We start from the raw sequence: 24949 nt of genomic DNA, 5'->3' as shown, positions 1-24949 counted from the left end.
TGTTAACGGGCCGCAAGATTGGTCAAAACCCAAATAATAGCTTCTATTTTGTTGTTTATCACATATGCAAATTTTGGAATAAGATTTACGGTTCATCAAGTAAAATTATAGCTATGGAAAAAGTTTTCTAAAGATATGGTAACTAAAAGAGTTGTTGGGCATAATCTGGATCATATCAAAGTAATTTGCTGAATCACCATAAATTTCTTCAACAAAGAATACAATTTTGAAGTAAAAGTAAAATTTTCCGGAGAGGTATGATGTTTTCTTTGGACAACATAATCATTTTTGTTATTACATATTTTGTCTTTAAATTTATTTGGTTATTTATATAATCATTTTTCCAGTTATTACGTTATCAATATGATTTTTACGTAAAGAAAATCATTTTTTTTTTCAAAAATCTCTATACAAAACAAATAACTCAAACCAACATAAATATATATGTATATATATTATAAGGGAAAATTAAGCTAAAAATTTATTTAAATCTTTATAATGATAAATATATATTAATTCAGTTATTTACAACATTATATATATATATATATTTATATATATATTTTATAAGGGAAATTAAGCTAAAAAATTATTTAAATCTTTATAATGATAATTATATATTAATTCAGTTATTTACAATATTAACTATTAAAATAAAAGTAAAAATAAGTAATTTGTGACGGAACTTAGTTGAGTGATATTTTAGTTTTCTTTATGGATCAGACTTAAAGCATTGTTTAGAATAATAAAATAAGACTTTTGTTGTTTTCTTAAAGTAAAATAAATTTTCCCAAAAAGAAGATACAAGAAAGAAAATTCATAATCTTGTGTTTTTTTGCTAAGAAGATGTCATTCAAGTGGTTACCTTATAAATATTAAAATGTATAAAATATACAATAAAATTTAAGCAAAATCAGAATACTAAATTCTAATTTTTACAAGACTTTTAAATGTTCAATCTTATTTATCTTCAAATATAATTAATTATTAAAAATAGTACGCATATCAACAAATTCCAAACAAATTAAGAAAAACTTACAAACAATATACTGTACAATAAAACACAACAAAATAGTAACAAAAAAAAGAGAAAAAAATAATCTCGTGGCGTAGCGCGGATACTATCCTAGTTAACTATTAATATATACAAACTCATAACGGCACAAGAATCTTCAAGATTAGCGTTCCACTTAACAATCCGACCTATATATTTTCCCCCTTATATGTCATCTCGCACGTTACTCAATTTACTCTTAGTATTTATTAGGTCATGTATATTTTTCCTTAATACATGAATCCTTACGTTCCATATATATATGTTTATCACAGATCATGTTGTAAACGTTGATATGATTATATGTTTTGAACAAGTAAAGCTGAAGTTATGAGGTTCTTTTTATTCAAGTAGTATTGTATTTAAAGTTTAGTCATTGAAATGCATGAAATTTAAAATGTGTGTGAAAACAACAAATCAAACGTGTGCGGGTGATAAATAAGTGGTAGAAAAGTTGCTTCAACAAGAGGTATAATTCAACACCCACTACTAGTTTGTTTCTTGGATCCCTTTTTATCTCCTTGATCTCCAGGTGTTAGCTATCTTGAAATTTCTTTTTCCATTTTTTTTTTGTTTGTTTACTTAGATAAGCCTGAAATGTTTTGTTTATTTTTCTTCCCAACTAATCGCAAAATTTCTAAATTCTTAAAGATACAGAAGTAAAAAAAAAAAAAAAGGTTCTCTGATTCGTTGATGTAAAGTTGCTATTAGATCATTCCACACCCACTTGTTCTTTTATCCTTTCTTTCTCCCTCACTAAGTAGTCTCCTTAAGATATTGCTAATCAATATCTGTCTTATACTCTTTTAGTAAAAGAAACTATATCTTTACATTTGTATCACGGAACGCCACTTAGGACCAAGATATGTGTAAAACTGATTGAGCATAAAAAGAAATCAAAATACTATATAGATTTTATATATTAAAAGACCATACAAAAAAAAAGAAAAAAGAATAGTAAATTATAACCGAGTTACTTTAAAAAAATTAAATCATATAAATAATTAGATTTCTTGATCAACTAACGATTTTCTTGTCGGGTAACATAAGTTGCATCTTACGGTTAATGTCCTCGTATATTAAGGATTGAAATGATGAACATTTCCCGTGAATTTTGCATAATACCACCAGTCAAAGATATATATAAACAACAATGTCATTTGTTTAACCCGTTAGCCGGTGAGGCGGTGACTCTCTCTTTGCCTATAGTCTCTACGAAACTAGCAATATGAACATATATAGATATTGATGTCATTGTTGACTTGTTGAGTGCATTAGAATGTTGGGTTTTTTGTGGCGGCAAACAAGAAAGTGATCAGATAAGTCCGAATCTGAACTGGAACTATCAGATTAATGAAGATTCTGAAATTGAGAGAAACATCCAAAATTTGAAGTCTTTGACCTAAGAAAAAAAAAAAACAATCTTGTTTCTTTCCCCTTGTATGTAAAGTAATTCAAGAAAAGCAGGTTATAATCTCACACGACACGATCGAAAGTTAATCAAAAGTAGGTGTTGTTCTCTAATATGTTTGGGCATTAAATAGTAAATATGGGCCATAAACGTTGAAGCCCAATTTCTCTTTTTGTTTGATCATTTCAATTAACATCGCTCTCTCTCTTTCTCTCTTCAGACCTCCAAATTCTTCCCTAATCGTTTCCTTTCAATCTCTCATGTAAAAAGTATCTGTCTTTTTGATTCTGCTTCTTGCGCTAGCTTTTGGGTTTTCTTCGCTTCCCCTCACTCTTCATGTTTTGTTAGGGTTTTGCTTGATTCGATGGGTATTTGTTTAATTTCCTTAGAGAACTGTGAAAGCTGTGTACTTTGAGTTTGAATCCTGTAATCGTTGTGGTGTTCTTATTGCTGTTATGGTAGTGTGATCAGATACATCTTCGATTGAATCTGAAAGGTCTTTGCTTTGAGTTAAAAAGGGGGTTTAGTTAGGTACAAAACCAAAGAATCCCACCGCAAGCTTTTATCGGGTTGTCCTGTTCTCGAGGAGTTGGTGTTGGACAAAAGTCACAAAACTAAAAACAGCGACTTTTTTTGCGGTCGTTCTATGTTGAATTGCCTACCTTACAGAGATTGTCTATACTTTATAGATCTGCTGAGTCAATGAACTCTGGTGAAAATGGGCTCTATAAGATTGTGATCAATGTCCCGTCTGTGAAGTACTTGAACTTTGTTGACTTGTATTTGTGTGAGTTTTGTGCCTGAAGTGATTGACGCAATTGTTAAAGTGGTTTATGAAAGTCCCAAGAAGCTACTTGAATCTCTTCCATCAGTCAAGAATCCCTGTTTATGTTTAACTGCTTCAGTGGTAGTAAATCCCAAATCTCTCTGTTATCTTGTGATTTATTACATCTACACTGTTTTGCTTATGTTTTTGGACATTTTTTTATACACCGTATTGGGTTTTATCATCTTGTTCATTTGGAGCTATGTCAAGACACTTCAGGGTGGTTGGATGCTTGATAGTTCTCCTAAACTACAAGTTCTCAAGTTAAACACGGTATACATACATTCGCCTCAACCTGATGCATTCATTTATCACACTTGCTTCATTGTCTTACGTTATATTTGCAAGGTCTAATACACTATAATTGGTGTTCTGTTAGTGCAATGAACGACCTTGTTTCGTAACGCCCACTGAAGGTCATTGGGGAGGACCAAGGTCAACTCCTGAATGTTTGCGGTTATCTCTCTACTTTTGAGTGGGAATATTACAATGGAAGGGATGAGGAGATGAAAGTAGTGGCGTACATCCTAAAGAACGCAAGACAGTTAAAGACTGCACACTGCAGCTTTCTCCCCTGCGCGAAGGTTGTATTCGAACGAAGAAGAACGATTATTGAAACTTGAGGACTTGGTTTCTCTGCCTAGAGCTTCAAGCTCATGTAAACTTATGTTGGAATGAGAAGAGATTGTAATAGTCTGTTCCAATAAAGCTAGAGGCATTTGGTCTGAAAGTTAGATGTGTTGAGAAAGCTCTTATAGCCTCCTATATATATGTTGTTGCTCTTGACATGTTGTTTCCAAGAAGAAGTTTAGAAGAAGATGGATACAGGGCATTATAAACTACTTGTACAGGCCGTTATAAACTACAAGTTTTACCTTGATTCCTTCAATTATGATTAACTATAAAGCGTAAATACTCTATGTTTAAAAGTATATATATATATATATATAGTGTTAACGTCGGTTGTTGTATTTCGGTTTTTTTAAACCCTGTATTTTTATATTTTATAGATTTATTTTCTCGAGAATAAGAAAATTTTAGGTTTAGGATTTTGATCGAATCTTATGTCTCTAGGGTTTTGTATGAGATTTTGGGTTTTATAATAAAGAGCTGTTTAGCCCTAAAAAGAAGATTCTCGAAACCTATTGCTTATAGACATCACGTTTCGACGCTCAAAGCAAGATCATAACTTGTATTCTAGTTCTCCTCTCCTCGAGATCTTGAGTTCTCTCTGTTTGTTCATTTAGTTTCCGCTCTCCGTCACATCTTCGGGTAGATCTGAGAGGTCGTCGTCTTTGAGTTGAAAGATTTTGATTTAGGGTTCCATATGGACATGATTAGTGATCTGTCCGACGATTTGCTCTTGGAAATATTGTCATCACTTCCTGCCAGAGATATGGTCGGAACAATGCTTTTGTCGAAGCGATGGAAGTTTCTGTGGACTATGGTTACAAAACTTCATTTTGATGATAGTTTTAAGGATTATTACTATGATGATGAGGACGAGGATTACGTTACCGATGGTGAGAAATTTTTTCCTTACAGGAGATTTCGGCAATATGTTGACAAGTTTATGATATTGCACAAGTCTTATGTTCTTGAAACTTTGACGTTCGAACTTGGTCTCGTATCCAGAACTGATGATTTGGCAACATGGATCAGGATTGCAATTGCTCGCCAAGTGCGTGAACTTGAAATTCACCGTTCTAATGCGGATAAAAATGATTACTCATTTACATTGCCATTGGATCTGTATACGTATGATAAGCTTGTGGTTTTGAAACTTTGTGGATCAATTGTTCTGGATGTCCCTTCGGTGGTTTCGCTTTCGTCTCTAAAATCGTTACACCTCTTGAGCGTACTACTGTACCATGATGAAGAATCGCATCGCCGTCTTTTAAAGGGTTGTCCTGTTCTCGAGGAGTTGGTCGTGGACAAAAGTGAAAACTTTGACGTGTCTTCTTTATATGTTTTAACGCCTTTTTTAAAGAGTTTATCTATAGTTAATGAGTATAATAGACAACTCTCTACTGTAGAACATCCAAAATTTGATTGTTACGTAGATGTAATTAACGTTCCGTGTTTGAAGTACTTGAACTATGTAGATATCTATGATTTTGGTCATTCGTGTTTGTGTGAGAATATGCCCGAGGTGGTGGAGGCAAATGTTAAACTTGTCTGCAAATTCCCTGAGAAGCTCATGAGATCTCTTACATCAGTTAAGCGTCTCTCTCTATGTCTACATGGTCCAATGGTAAACAAAAACAAACCTTCTTTAGTTTAAGTCTTTCTCTCATTGCAATATATTTCTCGTGCTTATGTCTCTGAGTATCTCTCTATAGCGTAAGCATCGTATTAAATACAACCAGCTAGTTCACCTGGAGCTATGTCGATGCAGCATAATGTGGTTGGATCTGCTAACTAGGATGCTAGAAAGTTCTCCTAAACTACAGGTTCTCAAGCTCAACAAGGTACCTTTACCCGAACCTAATGCATTCTAATCTCTTTACTCTAATGTCGCACTGTCACAAGTTCTAGATTCATGGTCTGATAGACAAAACTCTGTATTAGTGTCAGGAACCCTTCTATGATTCTCCCATAAAGCCCATTAAAGGCAGATGGGAACCAAGTTCTGTTCCTGAATGTTTGGTGAGCCATCTCAAAATTGTTGAGTGGAAGTATTACAATGGAAGACATGAAGAGAAGAAAGTAGTAGCATACATCCTGAAGCACGCAAGACATTTAAAGACTGCGACCGTATCTGCTCAGGAATTGTCGACGAAAATTCCAACTCCGCAGCGCGAGGAGTTGGTTTCTCTGCCTAGGGCTTCAGCTTCATGTAAACTTGTTCTTGATTGACAAAAAAAAAAACTGAGATAATAATCATGTACTCTGTCTCGCAAGTTATTTAAGTTTTGGCTTGAGAGTTATGAGTTGAGAGCTTGTTTATTTTTACTACTTACTAGTTTCAAAATTTGGTATTAAACATAAACATGAGTTCTTGTTCAAAAATAAAAACAAAAACATATACATGAGTGTATTAAGATTTAAATTTGATTATGCAAATATTATTTTTGGCAAACAGCTTTTGGAAGATGATGTATGTAACTTAGAATGAATAAGATTCATACTAGGGTTGTAATATTGATTTTGAGCCTATACTAAAAGTTGTAATTTTGAGCATATACTAAAAATAATTAAATAGATAATAATCAAACCTCTTTTCTAGGGGAACAACAGTTTGGGCCGTATACGTTTGAAACCAAAACCCGTTTGATCTCTCTCAATGTGGTCCAAAGCACGGAGATATATAATTAACAACCTCATGGCGAAGTATTCTTTTGATTATTCTTCATCGTCTAGGTTTTTTTTGCTTCTCTCTTCTCCTCGTTCGTAACGATTTGAACTTGTTAGGGTTTGTTGTGGTGTTCTAGTTGCAGTTTTGAGAGTGTAATAAGATACATCTTCAACTATATCTGAAAGGTATTCGAGTTGAACAGGGGTTTTTGATTAGTGTTTAGTATAATGGATAGGATTAGTAATCTGTCGGATGATTTGCTCTTGAAGATTTTGTCAGAACTTCCTACCAAAGATGTGGTCGCAACGATGCTTTTGTCGAAACGTTGGAAGCTTCTTTGGACGATGGTTACAAAGCTTGATTTTGATGATAGTGTAAAGGAATACATTGGCAAGAATGCTTACAGGAAATTTCAAGAATATATTGACAGGTTTCTGGTATCGCATAAGTCTCCGGTTCTTGAAACTTTGAAGTTCAACCTTCGTTGTCGGTTTTCCAACGCTGCTGACATGTCAACATGGATCAGATTTGCAATTGCTCGTCGTGTGCGCGAACTTGAAGTTAACCGGTGTCTTGAAGCCCGTTTCATGTCAATCACAGTGCCAGCGTGTTTGTATACATTCGAAAAGCTTGTGGCTTTGAAACTTTGTGGATCGATAAATTTGGTTGTTCAGAAGGAGGTTTGTCTTCCGTCTCTGAAATCATTACATCTTTTGAGGGTGCAGTACGTAGGCAAAACATATCTTGACAGGCTTTTAGCGGGTTGTCCCGTTCTTGAAGAGTTGGTTCTTGACATACGTGAATACGACCCTGAACAGTCTTTCTCTGTTATAATGCCTTCCTTAGAGAGATTATCTATCCTTAATATTAATAAGCATCACGAACAAAACCCTGTTGAGTACACACACTATTTGAAGAGAAAATTTGTGATTAATGTTCCGTCTTTGAAGTACTTAAACTATGAAGATACATTCAACAGTGGTCATTCGTGTTCGAGTGAGAATATGACTGAGTTGGTTGAGGCTAATGTAAAGCTTGTTTGCAAACGTCCTCAGAAGCTAATGAGATCTCTCACATCAGTCAAGCGCCTCTCTTTATGTTTAAACGGGTCAATGGTAAGGAGAAACAAGCCATGTTCTGTGTTTGTGATTTGAATAGTTTGCATTCAACTATTACCCATGTGCTTATGTTTCCAATTTTTTTTTTATGTAGCTTAAGCATCGTATTGACTTCTGTCAGCTTGTTCACCTAGAGCTATGTGGAGGTGGCCCAAAATGGTGGAATTTACTTAATTGGATGCTCCAGAGTTCTCCTAAACTACAAGTTCTCAAGCTCAACAAGGTACATTTATTTCACAACCTGATGCATTCGGTATATTTTCTCACATGTTCATTGTCTTAAGCTCTAATACACTATAATTTTTCATTCTGTTAGTGTAAGGACCGCTGGTTTTGTTCCTTAGAGCCTAATATTGAAGATCGTTGGGTACAACCGAGTTCTGTTCCTGAATGCTTGTTGTTCCATCTCAATACTTTCGTGTGGAAGTACTACAATGGAAGAGAGGAAGAGAAGAAACTGATGACGTACATCCTTAGGAACGCAAGGTGTTTGAAGACTGCCACTTTCTCTGCTTTGGAATTTGAATCGAAGGAAAAGGCAACTAGGAAAGTCCAAGAGTTGGTTTCTCTTCCTAGAGCTTCAAGTTCATGTAAACTTATTTTGGTTTGAGAAGAGATTGTAAAATAGTTTCAACTATTAATCAACTTACACAAATGAGTGTTTTTTTTTCCAACCTCTCGTATTATGAATGAGATTATTTACTAAATTATTTATTTAGTTGGACTATAAATTACAAACTACTAAAAAATTGGCCCATCCGTGTAGCCCAAATCTATTCATATGTCACTCTCACTCTGTATCATTCCAACTTCCAAGTTTTCCAAGTTCCAAATCATGGCTCATTCGAGTAAAAGAAGCATGTATATATCCTTTTGATTCTGTTTCCAGGTTTCTTCTCTTCTCACTCTCTTCATTAATTTCGATTTGGAGCTTTTTAGGGTATCATCCATCGGTATTTCTATGTTACATGTTTTGAAACCCTAAGTGACCTTTGGTATTCTTGTTGAATCTGAAAGATTTTGGAGTTGAAAAGGGTTTAAATAAGACTTCAGTATGGACATCATCAGTACGCTGTCGGATGATTTGCTCTTGAAGATTTGTTCACTACTTCCTACTAAAGATGTATTCGCCACCACGGTTTTGTCAAAACGATGGAAGTTTCTTTGGGAGATGATTCATAAACTTGATTTTGATGACAATTTCGAGCGTTGCATCAATGAAGATTCTGTTAATGGTATCCCTTCCAGTTACGAAAGATTTCTTCAGTTTGTTGATAGGGTTATGGTGTTGCATAAGGCCCCGGTTGTAGATTCTTTGAAGTTCAAAGTTGGTCCCTGGTGCAACTCTGAAGATATAGCACATTGGATCAGAATTGGAATTGTTCGCCGTGTACGTCAACTTGAACTTGAAATTTCTCATTCTGTTGATTATTACGAGTATCATGAATCGATCGTACTGCCGAGGAGTCTCTATGTTTATGCGAAGCTCGAGGTCTTGAAACTCACTAATACCATTCTTTTGGATGTTATCACTAAAGATGTTCGTCTTCCGTCTCTGAAATCGTTACACCTTCTTTGTGTAAAGTACAAAACCTATGCATGTCACTGTAGGCTTTTGTCAGGTTGTCCTGTGCTAGAAGAGTTGGTTATGGATAAAAGTGAAAACAGCTCTCTGTCATGTGTCTGTGTTCTAGTTCCTTCCTTGGAGAGATTATCTATCCTCGATACGTCGGATGAAGATTGTGATTCAAAACTTGTGATACAATCTCCGTATCTGAAGTACTTGAACATTGTACATATATCTGGTGAAGTTGTCGTGCATTGCCCGTGTATATGATTGAATTGGCTGAGGCAAATGTTAATGCTGTTGGTGAATGTCCTGAGGTGTTAATGGAATCTATTGTACCTGTCAAGAGACTCTCTTTGTGTTTATCCATATCCGCTTCAATGGTATTAAGAAACAGTTTCTCTGTTTTTTTCTTTATGATTCTAATTCTCTGTCATTACATTACTCATGTATTTTTTTTTTTTTTGTCGAGATTCTCAATGCAGCGTGAGGACCATATTGTTTATCATCAGCTTATTCATCTGGAGCTATGTCTAGATGCTTCTAAGTGGTGGGAACTATTTACTTGGATGCTCGAAATTTCTCCAAAATTACAAGTTCTCAAGCTCAACAAGGTACATTTACCGCAACTTGCATTCAGTTTCTTTATGCACTTGTCTTTTTTTTAATCTTAAGTTCCAACTTTTATTTGTATTTTATTAGTGTAAGGAACACTGGTTGAGTAGGGTATACAAGCCTATTGAGGGTTGTTGGGGACAACCGAGTTCTGTTCCTGAATGCTTGTTGAACCATCTCAATACTTTCGAGTGGAAGAACTACAATGGAAGAGAGGAAGAGAAGAAACTGGTGGCGTATATTCTTAAGAACGCTAGACATTTAAAGACTGCATCTTTCTCTTATATGTGTCTTGAATGGAAGAAAAAGGCAATTAGGAAGGAGTTGGTTTCTCTGCCTAGGGGTTCAAGTTCATGTAAACTTGTGTTGGATTGAGAAGAGATTGGTAATATAGTCTGTTCCATGAGAATTACTAGTTCAATTATTAGGATATGGTATGGGTATTTAAAAGGCGTTGGACAGCTCTTATCTTTTTATTTGCTATCACATTTTGTTTTCAAGAAGAAGATCTAAGGAAAATGTAACATAAGTGATGACTATACTCAAGATCTGTCTTGTTTGAGTTCTGAACATCTAAACATATGTTTAAAAAGAGAATAGATTTTCTTATTTTTTTTTTGTTTAAATCATATTTTCTTCTCTTTTTTTTTTTTTTTATGTGTTACGAAGTGACTATTTTTTTCCCAACCTCATCATTGTAAATAATGATTTAAAATCTTTCGATTTATGCTTATTCTACTATTTTTTTCTTTCTCTTTCAATTTTGATTAAATTAGTTATTATATTTTTGTGCTATAAACGTTAAGCCCAAGCACAAGCCCAATACTGCCCAATACTTGATGTATCAGTCTCCTCCTCAGTTTCTATCTTTCGCAGCATCTCTTGAAAGCTTTCACCTTTATCTTGTTGTCTCTCTCTCTCTCTCTCTCTCTCTGATCTGTTGTTCATCTCTCTCACACTCTTTACTCATTGTTTCCTTTCTCAATGTTGTCCAAAGCACGGAGAAACAGAATCAACATCAAGGAGAAGTATCGGTTCTTTTGATTTTGCTTCATCGTCTACGTTTTTTGGGTTTCTTCTCTTCTCATCGATTTGAGCTTGTTAGGGTTTGTTTTAGTTCCATGGAAGATGCAGACTTTGAATCCCGTAAATAGTTCTGGTGTTATTGTTGCTGTTTTGGTATTGTAATCAGATACATCTTCGATTGAATCTAAAAGGTTGAAAATTTAGGTTTTGATTAGGGTTTTAGAAATGGACAGGATTAGTAATCTCTCGGATGATTTGCTCTTGAAGATTTTGTCACAACTTCCTACCAAAGATGTCGTTGAAACAATGTTTTTGTCGAAACGTTGGAAGTTTCTTTGGACAATGGTTCCTAAACTTGATTTTGACGATGGGTTCTATGAAAGGAATGGTATTAGATACACTGAGGATAGTTTCAAGAGATTTCGGCAATACGTCGACAGGTTTATGGTATTGCATAAGTCTCCGCGTCTCGAGACTTTGAAGTTCAATCTTGGTACTTTGTCTAGTACTGATGATATGGAAACATGGATCAGAATTGCCATTGTTCGCCAAGTGCGTGAACTTGAGATTAACCGTTTTCCCGCGGATGATGATAACTCATTCATATTGCCAATGTGTCTGTATACGTTTGAGAACCTTGTGGTCTTGAAACTCTATAGAACGATTATTCTGGATGTTCCTTGGGATCTTGAGGTTACGCTTTCGTCTCTGAAAACATTACACCTTCTGAGTGTGCAGTACATGGACGATGAATCCCATCGCAATCTTTTAGCGGGTTGCCCTGTTCTCAAGGAGTTGGTTGTGGACAAAAGTGAACATTGGTCTTTGCCATTCTTCTCTGTTATAATGCCTTCCTTAGAGAGATTATCTATACTTGATGTGTATATAGATGAAAACTACTCTGCTGTAGAAAGACCACCAGTCTTTTCCAACAATAGTGTTGTGATTAATGTCCCGTCTTTGAAGTACTTGAACTATGTAGATATCTATGACTTTGGTCATTTGTGTTCGAGTAAGAATATGCCTGAGGTGGTTGAGGCGAATGTGAAGCTTGTTTGCCAAAGTCCTGAAAAGCTCATGAGATCTCTTACATCAGTCAAGCACCTCTCTTTATGTTTATATGGTTCAATGGTAAACAAAAACACAACATATTTTCTGTGATGTGAATATTTTTTTCATTGCGCTATATATTACTAATGTGTGTATGTTTCTGTCTTTCTCTATGCAGCTTCAGCATCGTATTGAGTTCTATCAGCTTGTTCACCTAGAGCTATGTGGATGCAGCCCAAAGTGGTGGGATCTACTTACTTGGATGCTTGAAAGTTCTCCTAAACTGCAAGTTCTCAAACTGAATAAAGTACATATACCCTGCCTTCCTGATACATACGGTTTCTTTACTCGTTTTATTGTCTTAAAGTTCTAGTTTCATGGTCTAATATACTATAATTTGTATTAGTGTGAGGAGCGCATTGGTAGTAAAACGAAGTCCATTGAAGGTCATTGGGGACAACCGAGTTCTGTTCCTGAGTGTTTGCTGAGCCATCTTAATAATTTTGAGTGGGAAAAATACAATGGAAGACGGGAAGAGAAGAAAGTGGTGGCGTACATCCTGAAGAACGCTAGAATGTTAAAGACTGCCGCCATCTTTTATTGGGGGAAAATTCCAACTCGGAAACGCAAGGAGTTGATTTCTCTGCCTAGGGCTTCAGGCTCATGTCAGCTTCTTCTGGATAAAAAAGAAAGAAAGATTTAGTAGTCTATTCAAGCTATTAAGATGTGGCATGTTTAATAATGGAGAGAAAACTGCATATCAGTCAGTGTATGAATTCCCCCTCTACTGGTTTTATTCTCAAAATGAAGGAACTGTTGATTAAGTTAGTTATTATCAAAATTCTCCGGTCTTTGTTCTATGTTTCGCACTTGCAGCATCTTTGAAAGCTTATGCCTTTTTTTCATCTCCCTTTTATCTAGTTGTGGCTTGAGTTCGAATTCACGCAAGGAACCAAACCATCTCTGTCTTTCTTTTCTTTTTGTTGTGATTCAAATATTTGTCATTTGCACTACTACTCATGTGTTTATGGTTCTGACATCCTCTATGCAGCTTCAGCATAATATTGACTTCTATCAAGCTCGTCCACCTGGAGCTATGTGGATGTTGCCCAAAATGGTGGGAACTACTTACTTTGATGCTCTTAAGTTCTCATAAACTACAAGTTCTCAAGCTCAATAAGGTAAATCTGCAGTTCTCTGTTCACTTATCTTTTTTTCTTTCTTTCTTAAGTCGTATTTCTAAGGTCTCATTACTTTATAATTTGTATTTTGTTAGTGTAAGGAACGCTGGTTGTGTTCCATAGAGCCTATTGAAGGGCACTGGGTAAAACCAAGTTCTGTTCCTGAATACTTGTTGTTTCATCTCAATACTGTTGAGTGGAAGTATTACAACGGAAGAAGGGAAGGGAAGAAACTAGTGGCATACATTCTAAAGAGCGCAAGGAGTGACTGCATCTTTCTCTAATGGACTTAAAAAGGAGTTGGTTTCTCTGCCTAGGGGTTCAAGTTCATGTAAACTTATATTGGATTAAGAAGAAATTGAAATAATCTCTTGAAGGTTTGCTCTTACATTTTGTTTTCAAGAAAACGATCCTAGGAATATGTAACAGAGTGATGATGACAAATTTCTTTTCTCCTGATTAAAAGGCTTCCAATTTTGATTAAACTAGCTATCATATATTGGGCTATAAACGTTAAGCCCAAGCCCAATTTTAATGAGTCAGAATTCTAAAGTCTTAAGTTCTTCTCTATCTCTCGCAGCATCTCTTGAAAGCTTTATCTCGTTGTGGCTTGAGTTCGAATCCACGCAAGGTACCAAACCATCTCCATCAATCGAGTACAAAGATATCTCTGTCTTTCTTTTTTCTTTGTGATTCTAAATCGTCGCGTGAGGTTTTGCTTTTTCTCTTATGAGAATTTCTAGGGTTTTCTTAATTTCCCCTGTTTCTTTGGAATCCACGAGTTGTATTGCTTATGAGTAATCGTTTCGTCCCCAATATAATGCCGGATTGAGTAACTCGAATCGAACCCATTTTCAAATTCGGTGTCTTCCGTTCAAAGATCGAGACTTTTGTGTCTTGTTGCGAAGATGCACATTTCAAGAGAAGCCGAGGATCCATCAAGAAATCGAAGGAATCAACCACCATTATCGCTTCCTCAAACTCTCAAACATTTCCAAAAAGATTTACTCGCTGGTGCTGTAATGGGAGGCGTTGTTCACACGATCGTAGCTCCAATCGAAAGAGCGAAGCTTTTATTACAAACACAAGAAAGCAACATCGCAATCGTTGGAGACGCAGGGAAGACAAGAAGGTTCAAAGGAATGTTCGATTTTATCTTCCGTACTGTTAGAGAAGAAGGTGTTTTATCTTTATGGAGAGGCAATGGAAGCAGTGTGCTTCGTTATTACCCTTCAGTTGCTCTCAATTTCTCTCTTAAAGATCTATACAGAAGCATTCTTAGAAACAGTAGCTCTCAAGAGAATCATATCTTCTCTGGTGCATTAGCTAATTTCATGGCTGGTTCTGCAGCTGGTTGTACTGCTTTGATTGTTGTTTACCCTCTTGATATCGCACACACTCGTTTAGCTGCTGACATTGGGAAGCCTGAAGCTCGTCAGTTCAGAGGTATCCATCATTTCTTGTCTACGATTCACAAGAAAGATGGGGTTAGAGGAATCTATAGAGGCTTACCTGCGTCTCTACACGGTGTGATTATTCACCGTGGGTTATACTTTGGAGGGTTTGATACGGTTAAGGAGATTTTTTCAGAGGATACTAAACCAGAGTTGGCATTGTGGAAGAGATGGGGTTTGGCTCAAGCTGTGACTACTTCTGCTGGATTGGCTTCTTACCCGTTGGATACAGTTCGTAGACGGATAATGATGCAGTCTGGGATGGAGCATCCGATGTACCGTAACACGTTGGATTGTTGGAAGAAGATTTATAGGAGTGAGGGGTTGGCTTCTTTTTACCGTGGAGCACTCTCTAATATGTTTAGAAGCACTGGTTCAGCTGCTATCTTGGTTTTTTATGATGAAGTGAAGAAGTTCTTGAATTGGGGAGGGATCTGAGATTAAACAAGCTGAGAGGTAAGTAAGCCTTGTCAATCCAAATTAGGGACATAAGAAGAAGGATTATTCATTTTGTTACTACACCTTAACAAGGAGACATATGTAGAGAGAAAGGTTTAGGTGATAATATTCGTTTTTTGAGGATTTGGCTGGAATACTATGCATCTTGATTCTTTTCTTCTTGTTATAGACTTTTGTGTGTATTGAGGAAAGAAAAAGAAGGAAACTATTTTGTAAATAAAAGACATGGATTGGTCTAATCCCACGTATTGCATTCGTTTAATCTGAGTTTTCATTATAGATAAGATTACAAAGGTTCGAACTTTGATCTACTCTTGTCCTGTGGATACTGCAACATTTCTGCTGTTCTTGCTAGTCAGAATCTAGCAAGACAATTCTAACAATCTTTCTGATAGTCAGAGGGACGCATCAATGAAACAGTAGTAAGATCTCCTTTGTAAGTTTATGAGATCTCTTAGTGACACTGCTTGAAATGTTTTGCTGTGCTGAAGCGCTTGGAAGTTGCCTTACTGAATGTTTTTCTCCTTGGACTCTCTCTTTCTCATTTTCTTTGTGATCTCTCTGTTTCATTTTTGAAGTTGGGTTGATAGGTAAAAGACATGCCTTAAACGAATGCTGCACAGAAGAAATCATGCATCATGATTTAGAATATATCCGCGATGATGAATCAGTGACACCAAGTTAAATACTCATGCCAATTAGGCACAAACGATTTTATATTTCCCCTAGTATCTGAACCGAATCACTTCAAAAATTAATCTTTTTGTGCAGTATCGAAATCTTTTGTCAGATCGATTCTTTCAGAACAGTGCTTTTTAGTTCTATGTTGCTTCTCTATCTATTGGTTTGGTTGGGGAGAAAAACTAAAGGAGGTTGAAAGCGCTTGATCAGGTCAAAGAGTTCGTTGGCTGAAACAGAGTAACTATTTAGGCTGTTTCTGATTGTGTGTTTAGAGAGTAAAATTTGGGTTTTTTTTTTCCCAGTGATGATTATACAATGAAAAAACAAAAAAAAACATATAATGCATTACAACAACCAGTTTAGGTTATTTCAGTCAACATTTCGTTCATTTTCAGATGTTATAATGAACTTTTCATCTAAATGTAAAAAAATTACAAATAACATGCTTTACTCAATATACTATATATAATTTTTTAAAAACTGTAAAGTGTTGGATCGGTATAACTAGGAGAGTTACCCACACTCTTGTGCGGACAAAAACTTTTTTAAAAACAATTATTGTCTAAACTTTTTTTGTGGTCAAATATATCACTAATTCAATTCTTTTATACGCTTGTGTGGGCAAATATATTTTTTTAAAAATAGTTCAACTAATTTAACAAACCAAAAAGTAAATTAATTAGAAGACTAAAAATGATTCCAACAAAAATGTAAATAGAAAAGAATTAACCAAAAGTGACGCTATAATTTAATCTTCAATAACAAGAAATGGAAGTAATTATTCTAATATAAACATAAAGTAACATAGTTAGGGGAGTTACCCGCGGGTATACACAACAAAATATTTAGGCCTAACAAATCTGACTTATAATCTTGTGATTGAGAGCTTTTATATTGATAGCTTAATATCTAAGTCAAACCTTCATAATTATCTATAGAAATTTAACATTTTAAAAAAATAGAATTTTCTTGAAAAGATATTTACAAAAAATTTTAGTATTTATTTTCTATTTTTTAATAATTTTAAATGGGATACGATTATTTTATTTCCGATTTTTTTTCTTCTAATTTTCGTTTTAAAAACAATAATTCGTTTTAAAAAAATATTTTTAAATGTGAAAGAAAAATTATTTTTTAAAATTATTCGTTTTTATTTTCAATATATATACATTTTTAATTGTTTTATTTGATCATCCTCCTAATTATAATTGTCAGGATTTTTGTCTTATTAGGGTCTTTGCTCCTTTTTTGGTGATAGAGTATCCAGCCGAAAAAATGGGTTTTTTTCCGCATATTTGCAGCTACCCTATGAGATTTTGTCGGGATCACAAAATATTATGCCATATCTTCAAATTTAATGGATATTTGTAGTATATCCTCTTTAGATTTTAAGTTTCTTCTATCCAAATCAAACCTTCATAATTATCTATAAAAATTTAACATTTTTAAAAATAGAAATTTTAAATAGATTCTAGTATTTAACTTCCATTTTTAAAAATTTTTAAATGGGATATGAATATTTGATTTCTGATTTTTCTAATTTTTCCTTTTCAAAAAAATTTAATTTTAAAAGTGAAATAAATATTATGTAAATATTTAACATTTCTAAAAAAAGAATATTCTCAAAGAAATATTTGCAATATATTCTAGTATTTATCTTCTATTACCTTTAAAATTTAAATGAGATATAAAATTTAGATTTCTGATTTTTTTAATAAAAAAATGGGAGATTTACAATTTACTATATATTATTTATCCATCTAAAGCAATTTCAAATAAACAATAATTGTAAATTTAAAAAAAAAACTCTTCATAATCTTCCTTAATATCTATTTTCTTGAAAAAACCTCTCAGATATGAAATCCTGAATTTAATTGATAGAAATGCCCTCTTTGGCATACCCCTTTTTAAAAAACCCCATTTTTTTGAACATTTTCATTTTTGCCCTCTTTTATACAATTATCCTATGTTAAATTAATTTTTAGAATTTGTCTTTTAGGTTTGGGTTCTCAATTTACATTTAGGATATAGTTTTTAAGGGATAGGGTTTTGTATTTGGGGTTTAGGGTTTCTAATTTTTTCATTTTATATATTAAAAGGGGTATTTTTGGAAATAGACACCATCAAAGGGTATTTTTAAAGATTCGTTAATTGGAATAGAAGATATTATCGTATCAACTGGAAGATTTAGACTTATCCTTATTTAGGAAAGTAGGTCATAGGTGATTCCTATATATTGTGGTGTCAAGGCAAACATATGGTTTGGCCGTTTTTGAAGAGATTAGTCGAGATTTGAAAGTATAAACAGGTGTAAAACTGATTAAACACATCTTGTAAGGTGGTTTAAGTGATTCTTAATATTAGAACAAGTTTTGTTCATTACTGGCTGTATCTTGTTTTTACACTTTTGTGATAACATATTCTCTTTGTGATTACAAAATAGTTCAATTCAGTTATAATGTCACTTGCAGGATTCATGTCCTATAGGCATTTTCAGTCAGCTAGTGTCTCTAAATCTTTGTACATGCTCTTTAGATTGGTGTCGTCTTATACTCAACCATACACCTAAGCTCCAAGTTCTCAGATTCGCGCTAAAAGAAGTACGGTGGAATCGAGAAAGTTCTCCTATCCAGAGATGTTGCGGAAATTCAGTAGATGTTCAAACTCAATGGGAGCAGCCGAGTTCTGTTCCTAACTGTTTGATTTCGACTCTTGAAACTGTTGAGTGGACTGCTTACAAAGGAACAGAATCAGAGAAAAAAGTGGTGATATATTTATTTGAGAACTCTCGACAGCTAAAGAAAATGGTTATTAGATCCTTGAAATCGACCAGTGATAGTGAGAGATTCAAGATGCTTCAAGAGGTGTCATCTACGCCGAGGAGTTCTAGCAAATGCAGGCTTTCGTTCACCTGAAGTTCTGCCGGATCTGAGAGATATATTGATATCGTCGTTTTCATTCTTGTAGTTAGTATATTGTTTTGAAAATTTTACAAGTTTTGACTTGTGTGATTCTCGTTACTTCTCAAGACACGTACTGTTTTTTCTTCCCATGTTATTGGTGTCATTATGATTCTTGAGAAACCAAACTCTGTTTTTACGATGAATAGTTTCTTAAATATATTTAGAGTTTTACCCAAACTAAAATATTATTTAGAGGCTACCAATTACCATCTCTTTTTTTTTTACTGCGAAATTTCTAGAAGTGTCTGGCACCAACCAAATCGAATTTATCTTTAGATCGTTAGATCTAGCATGGGAATATCAAGCAATGGTTGATTCCAGTGGGAATCCTTACTCTGTCGCCGAAGGACATAACAACCATCACCCAAATGGTGAGGAATAACTTTTCTCTCGCCATCACCAACGCAGGGGAAAACTTTTCACATGCATTGGAAAAACAGGAGAAGAATACACAAATCGAAATACACCGCCTTCGAAACCTTAGAAACATTGTGAGGATTACAAAAAAGTAGTTAAGAATAGAGAGAAACCGTTGGGGATTGAAGGCATATGATAGAGAAGATATGAGTGGCCGCTGTAGGGAAACTCCATAATCACCCTCCGATCACCCAAAAAAACGGTTGTGAAATAGGAAAAAGAAAACAAGTACAAAGGAAAGGAGAGAAGAAATAGTACGGCCGACGCCGGAGTCGACGCCGGCCGGAGAATATCAACGAGAAGTTTAGACCTTGTTTATCGGGGGGTTCAACCCTTGATTCTTAGTATTTTTATGCCAAAAAAATAAAGCAAAAGAAAAGAAAAATTATAAGGGGAGTTGTTATATAGTATCCCCAATTCTGTTCTAAGAGACCCAAACGTGTCAACGTGCTGTTGGCCAGGAAAAATAATAGAAAAGGGGAAAAAAAATTGGCTTGCGATTAACTTTATTTGTTTCGTCTCTCTCTCTTTCTCTAGCTATCGAAGACTCGAAACGACAAATGTGAGAATTTGGAGTCGAAGGTTCTAGAGGAAGAGGAGATTGCTGTCGGAGGAGATGCGTGACGGAGGCGAATGAATGACTCGGCCGTGTCCCATCGTGATGCTTGAATCGTCTCCGTGACATGAAGCCGGCGATTTGAATTCGGAGTCCACTCAATCCGAAGAGATTGAGTCAATCAGAATCAGAGGGTAAGTTTCTCAATACAATAGATTGTAATCCGGATTAGTGTTTTATGATTAGGGTTCTTTGATTTGGGATCCCAATTTATGGTTATTTGATGTTTTTAAGAAAATTAGGGTTCTTGGTGTTCATGTGTTCCGATAGGATCCATACTTTTAGTAGATTTATCTTCTTAATGTTCGATTATGATGAAGCAGAAATGATTTTGGTTTGTGTTTGTTCTGAGTAATTTTAAGTGATGCCTTTGATCATTAAGTGTTGCTTTAAACGGATGTGGGTCTGTTTGTGTTCTTGACACAAGTCTCAAAGTTTGGTAGTGGATTCTCGTCCAAAGCTTGAAGGGCAGCTACTGCTTCGTAGATTGATCAAACGAGGCATTAGCTGTACATACACTCATATAAATGCCATTTCAAAAGTTCATGGAAGAGAAGACATAAACTACTTAGATGGCTTGACCAACAACGCAAACCTGCAGTTTTTGAACTTGATGTAAGCTTGTGTGATCAGAGAAGTGAAACTATGTTCTGTTAAAACTGTTCTTCTCTGCCACTAAACCGTTGTGTGATTTTTCTAATGACAGGTATGATGCTACACCTTCAGATTACATTTCCATGATAATCACAGATTATGGCATGGTAAGAGTAATCATCGCCTCTAAAAACATAGCATTAGAGTCCTCAAGTCGCATCCTTAAACAGAACTCATGCAACACGGTTTCTCAGTTCATTCAGAAGCTCAAACCATCGAACACTGACCAACCCTTTCCTCTAGCTCAGGCTCTTCTCGTCACAACCCCGCATAGAATAACTACCGGCACTGCCTCCCTCATCCGCTTCTTTTCCTGAGTACCGGATTCTATGCCAATTGTCTGTGATGTATGAGTGAGGCTTCTTATTCTCCATCTTCTCATGGAGGTTTATACAAATCTTTCTCAGATTCTATGCCAATTGTTTTTTTGTTTCTCAGATTCTATGCCAATTGTTTTTTTTGTTTCTCAGAGGCTTTCATGTGTTATCATGCTTTGCTTGTAAAAATGTAATACAATAGGATATGCACCGGCGTAAAATCACTTCAAAAAAGACTCAATTACATCACAATTCGTCTCTAAAAGTAACAATGTTTTGATAGGTCGAAATGTTAAAAGATATCTTTTTGAGGTTTCACTCTATTGCAGTGTAAGATGAACCAATTTCTTCAAGTTCTTTGTACCTTGAAATGACTTGTATGCTAACATTGCTGTATATTTGGGCAAAATTTGGAGCAAATCAGTATTAAAATAAATCATTTTTTCTATTTATGAATTGCACTTCTATTGTAATATGTATTAATATTTTTATTATGTTTTGTATGTTTAAAAATTAAAAAAAAATGGAATATTTTCTAATTTTATAAAATCTTAAAATTTCATAAAAATTAAAAAATGTAATACCACTTCTATTCTATTTAAAATTTTAAAAATTTAAAAAACAATATTTTCAAAAATAAGAGACCCAAAATAAGAATCTACCAATAAATGAGAAAATTTTATCTAAGAGATCATAAGTTCTTATATTCCAAACAGTACACAATTAATTCATAAAAAATTTAAGAACTTCCCTTACTCCAACCCACCAATAAACATGCTCTTAGTGTCTGTAAATAGACGCCTTCTTCGTCGCCTTTGGGAGAGAGAGACGGTTTCACTTTTTCCGGAATTTTCCTTTTTCCTTTTCCTTTTCACTTTATAACTCTTTTTTTTTGTTTTTCTTTCTTTCTAATTAGCAATTAGGGTTTCTCTTTCGCGAAAAAAAGGCGACGACGCTAGGGTCATTACCTTTATTTTTGATTCTCAATTTCTTCGTAGAATTTGAAGGGTTCGTTTACAATGGATAGGATCGCTCTGTTGTCAGATGATGTGATATTGAAGATATTGTCATTCGTTCCAACAAAAGTTGCTGTGACCACTAGTCTTTTGTCCAAGCGATGGCGTTATCTTTGGAAACATGTGCCTAAGCTTTGGTATCATGATCCATGTAATGACAGTGAGCATAGGAAAGCTTCGCGTTTTGTTGACAAGTTTTTGCTATTTCACGAAGCTCCAGTCTTGGAAACTCTGCTTCTCATACTTTGTCGGAATTGTCCTCCTACAGATATTGAAACATGGATTCGTATTGCAATTTCTCGTGGCGTGCGTAATCTTCAAATAACTCGATATCTTCATCGTTCGGCGACCATATTTCCCGATTTAGATCCCGTACCGTTGCCTAGGAGTCTGTATACATGTGAGACTCTTGTGACTTTAAACCTAGAAGCAGATTTCACTGTGAATGATGTTCCTTTGACAATATGTTTCCGGTCACTCAAGGTTTTGACCCTTATCTTTCTGAGATTCTCAAGCCATGATCCCGTTCATAGGATTTTATCCGGTTGCCCTGTCCTTGAAGAACTGCGATTGGTTCGAGGCAGGATAGACTACGTGAAAAGTCTCACAATCTCGGTTCCTTCATTGCAGAGATTAATAGTCCTAGACGATGGCGTTCATGTTCCCAAAGACGATGATGTTGTGTTTGTGATCAAAGCTCCTTCTTTAAAGTCGTTGCTTATATTTTCTCGGTGTAGTCGGTTGTGTTCACTAGTGAAAATGCCAGACCTCGTGAAGGCTGAAATAAAGCTTAAACATGGTGATTCTAAGAAGTTTATGGGATGTCTTACCTCAACCAAACAGCTTTTCTTATGTCTACGACCACCAATGGTAAAGTCTCTATGTGCTTTTCTGGCTATATATATATTCTCGTTCTGATTACATAATAATCCCATTCACTTATGATGCCACTTGCAGGATTCATGTCCGTTGGGCGTTTTCAATCAGCTAGTGTCTCTAAATCTTTGTGCATGCTCTTTAGTTTGGTGTCGTCTTATACTCAACCATACACCTAAACTCCGAGTTCTCGGATTCGGAATAAAACAAGCAAAATTGTTTGCTTCAAAGGCTTTCCAGGGATGTTGCATCAGTTCTGTAGATGTACAAACTCAATGGGAGCAGCCGAGTTCTGTTCCTCAATGTTTGATTTCGAGTCTTGAAACTGTTTCCTGGATTGATTACAAAGGAACACAAGCAGAGAAAAAAGTGGTGATGTATTTATTAGAGAACTCTGGACAGCTAAAGACAATGGCTATTAGATCCTGAAAATCACTCAAGTCAAAAGAGAAACTCAAGATGCTGCAAGAGCTGTCGTCTACACAGAGGAGTTCCAAATGTCAGCTGTCGTTCACCTGAAGTTCCACCGGTTCTCAAAGATACAGAACTAGCTTTCTTTATTCTTGGAGCATCATTAGTGTATTTATATTAATTTGATACACTTTGAAGGGAAGGGCTTCTTATATGCAAAACACTGATTTTTTTTTTGTTCTTCTTTTTTTTTTCGTGTGTCAGAAGTTATTGGTGTGAATTGTAATCATAAGAACGCAGACTTCGTTTTCAGAATTGCGATGATTTGTTTTTTCAGTATTTTAGAGTTTTACTCAAACAAAATTTGATCATTAATCATGCCATCTGCCTGCCAAGCTCTCTGTAATAATCAAATTAGATCATTAAACAAAATCCCAAACTAAAATATTGTTTACAGACTTTGTTCTTAATTAGATGAACTTAATTGGTTACAACTGCGGACTCCTTCTCCTCAGGTTCCATGTGCACAGAGAGGCTGCCAATTACCATCTCTTCTTTTGACTGCGAGTTTGCTAGAAGTGACCGACCAAACTGCTTCAAAGATTAGTAAAAAAACATCCTCGCAAGCCTGCTGCTGTTACTTCTTGGACTTTTCAACCCCAAGGAAACCTCGGATCTCATAAATTCATAATTAAGTCCACTTTTTTGAAGCTCCTATTGCAAGTTACACTCTACACCCCTTTAATATGGAGGATTTTCAATACTATCTCGAAGCTACCAACCACTCCATCGACCATATATTGGGATCCAAATTATAGAGATCCAAACACTGAGTTCTGGAGACCTTCACTTTTTGTTGACAAGTTTTTGCTACTACACAAGGCTCCTGTATTAGAAACTATGATGCTCATACTTGGTCGAAATTACCGTTCTACTCATGATGTTCAAACATGGATAAGTCTTGCAATTTCTCGTCGTGTGCGCAATAATTTTTATTTTCCGATATAGACCTGGTTCAGAGTGCATACGGTTGCCAAGGAGTCTGTATACATGTGAAACCCTTGTGACTTTAAACCTAACAGCAGAGTTCATTGTGGATTATGTTCCTTTGACAATTTGTTTCCGGTCACTCAAGGTTTTGACCCTTTATCTTGTGAAATTCTCAAGCGATGAGATGGTTGGTGTGAGAACTGAGATCAAGTTTCTCCTTCCGAAGTGATTCGAATGAGGAGGAGCTTATCGCCGTTTATTAGTTCCGAACTGAATTGAGAGAGTTTTTGAGAATTTGAATTTGTATTGCTGCTTTTGGAAAAAATGTTCGATCCTTTACAAAAGACTCCCCCCTTACATATTTATACCGACCAATTTATTATCTAATTAATGCATAATTAATAGGGCACGATTTGCGCAACCCAATTAATCCTCTTGAATGCGGGAATCTTTGACCGGGCCCGAGCTGCGAGCTGGCCAACACGAATCATCTCCGCGCTCTCTTCCTTCTTCCGGGCCTGATGGGCCGATCAGTAATACACTCTTGGCCCACTAGACAAGCCCGGCCTATGCCCTTTTGCCTATTGCCCGAGATGACAGATCGTGGGTACAACAGTTGGTAGACTGTTTTCTGGTTCGAGGCAGCAATGACAACGTGAAAACTTTCACAATCGCAGTTCCTTCATTGCGTAGATTAGCCATCATAGACTTGAACTGTGGTTCTCATTTTCCCGGAGATGATGTTGGTTTTGTTATCAGTGCTCCTTCTTTAAAGTCGTTCATTAGTGATTATAAGAAGTTTGAGGGATGGCTTATCTCAGCCAAACACCTTCCCTTATGTTTACAACCACTACTGGTAATATCTATGACTCTATGTGCTTTTGTGATAATTTTTTCACTTTTTGTGATTACAAAAATAGTTATATTCACTTATGATGCCGCTTGCAGG

At 35.4% G+C, this 24949-nt stretch overlaps 6 protein-coding genes and 1 pseudogene across 7 annotated transcripts; all 7 read left to right on the top strand.

Annotated features, from left to right (window-relative positions):
• On the top strand, positions 2637–4169 carry LOC104733282 (annotated as a pseudogene).
• Positions 4625–6150, top strand: LOC104755931 (putative FBD-associated F-box protein At3g50710). The gene is made up of 3 exons (XM_010478419.1): positions 4625–5545; positions 5634–5762; positions 5863–6150. The coding sequence occupies exons 1-3, from the start codon at positions 4625–4627 to the stop codon at positions 6148–6150; spliced, it is 1338 nt and encodes a 445-aa protein (XP_010476721.1).
• LOC104755920 (putative FBD-associated F-box protein At3g50710) lies at positions 6817–8317 on the top strand. Its single transcript, XM_010478408.2, has 3 exons — positions 6817–7704; positions 7802–7930; positions 8024–8317. The coding sequence occupies exons 1-3, from the start codon at positions 6817–6819 to the stop codon at positions 8315–8317; spliced, it is 1311 nt and encodes a 436-aa protein (XP_010476710.2).
• LOC104755909 (putative FBD-associated F-box protein At3g50710) lies at positions 8762–10264 on the top strand. The gene is made up of 4 exons (XM_019231238.1): positions 8762–9435; positions 9519–9657; positions 9760–9888; positions 9977–10264. The coding sequence occupies exons 1-4, from the start codon at positions 8762–8764 to the stop codon at positions 10262–10264; spliced, it is 1230 nt and encodes a 409-aa protein (XP_019086783.1).
• On the top strand, positions 10743–13122 carry LOC104733270 (putative FBD-associated F-box protein At3g50710). 2 transcript variants are annotated; one of them, XR_002035388.1, is made up of 4 exons: positions 10743–12046; positions 12144–12272; positions 12372–12734; positions 13017–13122. XR_002035388.1 is itself a non-coding variant. In XM_010452866.2 (3 exons), the coding sequence occupies exons 1-3, from the start codon at positions 11141–11143 to the stop codon at positions 12666–12668; spliced, it is 1332 nt and encodes a 443-aa protein (XP_010451168.1). In that variant the 5' UTR covers positions 10743–11140; the 3' UTR covers positions 12669–13122. The 2 variants fall into 2 exon arrangements, 1 of the variants encoding a protein (XP_010451168.1); XM_010452866.2 differs by having other exon boundaries at positions 12372–13122.
• LOC104733259 (probable ADP,ATP carrier protein At5g56450) lies at positions 13725–15321 on the top strand. The gene has a single exon (XM_010452854.2). The coding sequence runs from the start codon at positions 14055–14057 to the stop codon at positions 15036–15038; it is 984 nt and encodes a 327-aa protein (XP_010451156.1). The 5' UTR covers positions 13725–14054; the 3' UTR covers positions 15039–15321.
• LOC104733252 (putative FBD-associated F-box protein At5g56440) lies at positions 21727–23028 on the top strand. Its single transcript, XM_019232902.1, has 2 exons — positions 21727–22593; positions 22681–23028. Exons 1-2 carry the CDS (start codon positions 21727–21729, stop codon positions 23026–23028), a joined length of 1215 nt encoding a protein of 404 aa, XP_019088447.1.

This window comes from Camelina sativa, chromosome 2 (assembly GCF_000633955.1).
Source record: "Camelina sativa cultivar DH55 chromosome 2, Cs, whole genome shotgun sequence".
Lineage (NCBI taxonomy): Eukaryota > Viridiplantae > Streptophyta > Magnoliopsida > Brassicales > Brassicaceae > Camelina > Camelina sativa.
Note: the sequence above shows the minus strand (reverse complement) of the source record. Positions and strands in the feature narration are given on the sequence as shown.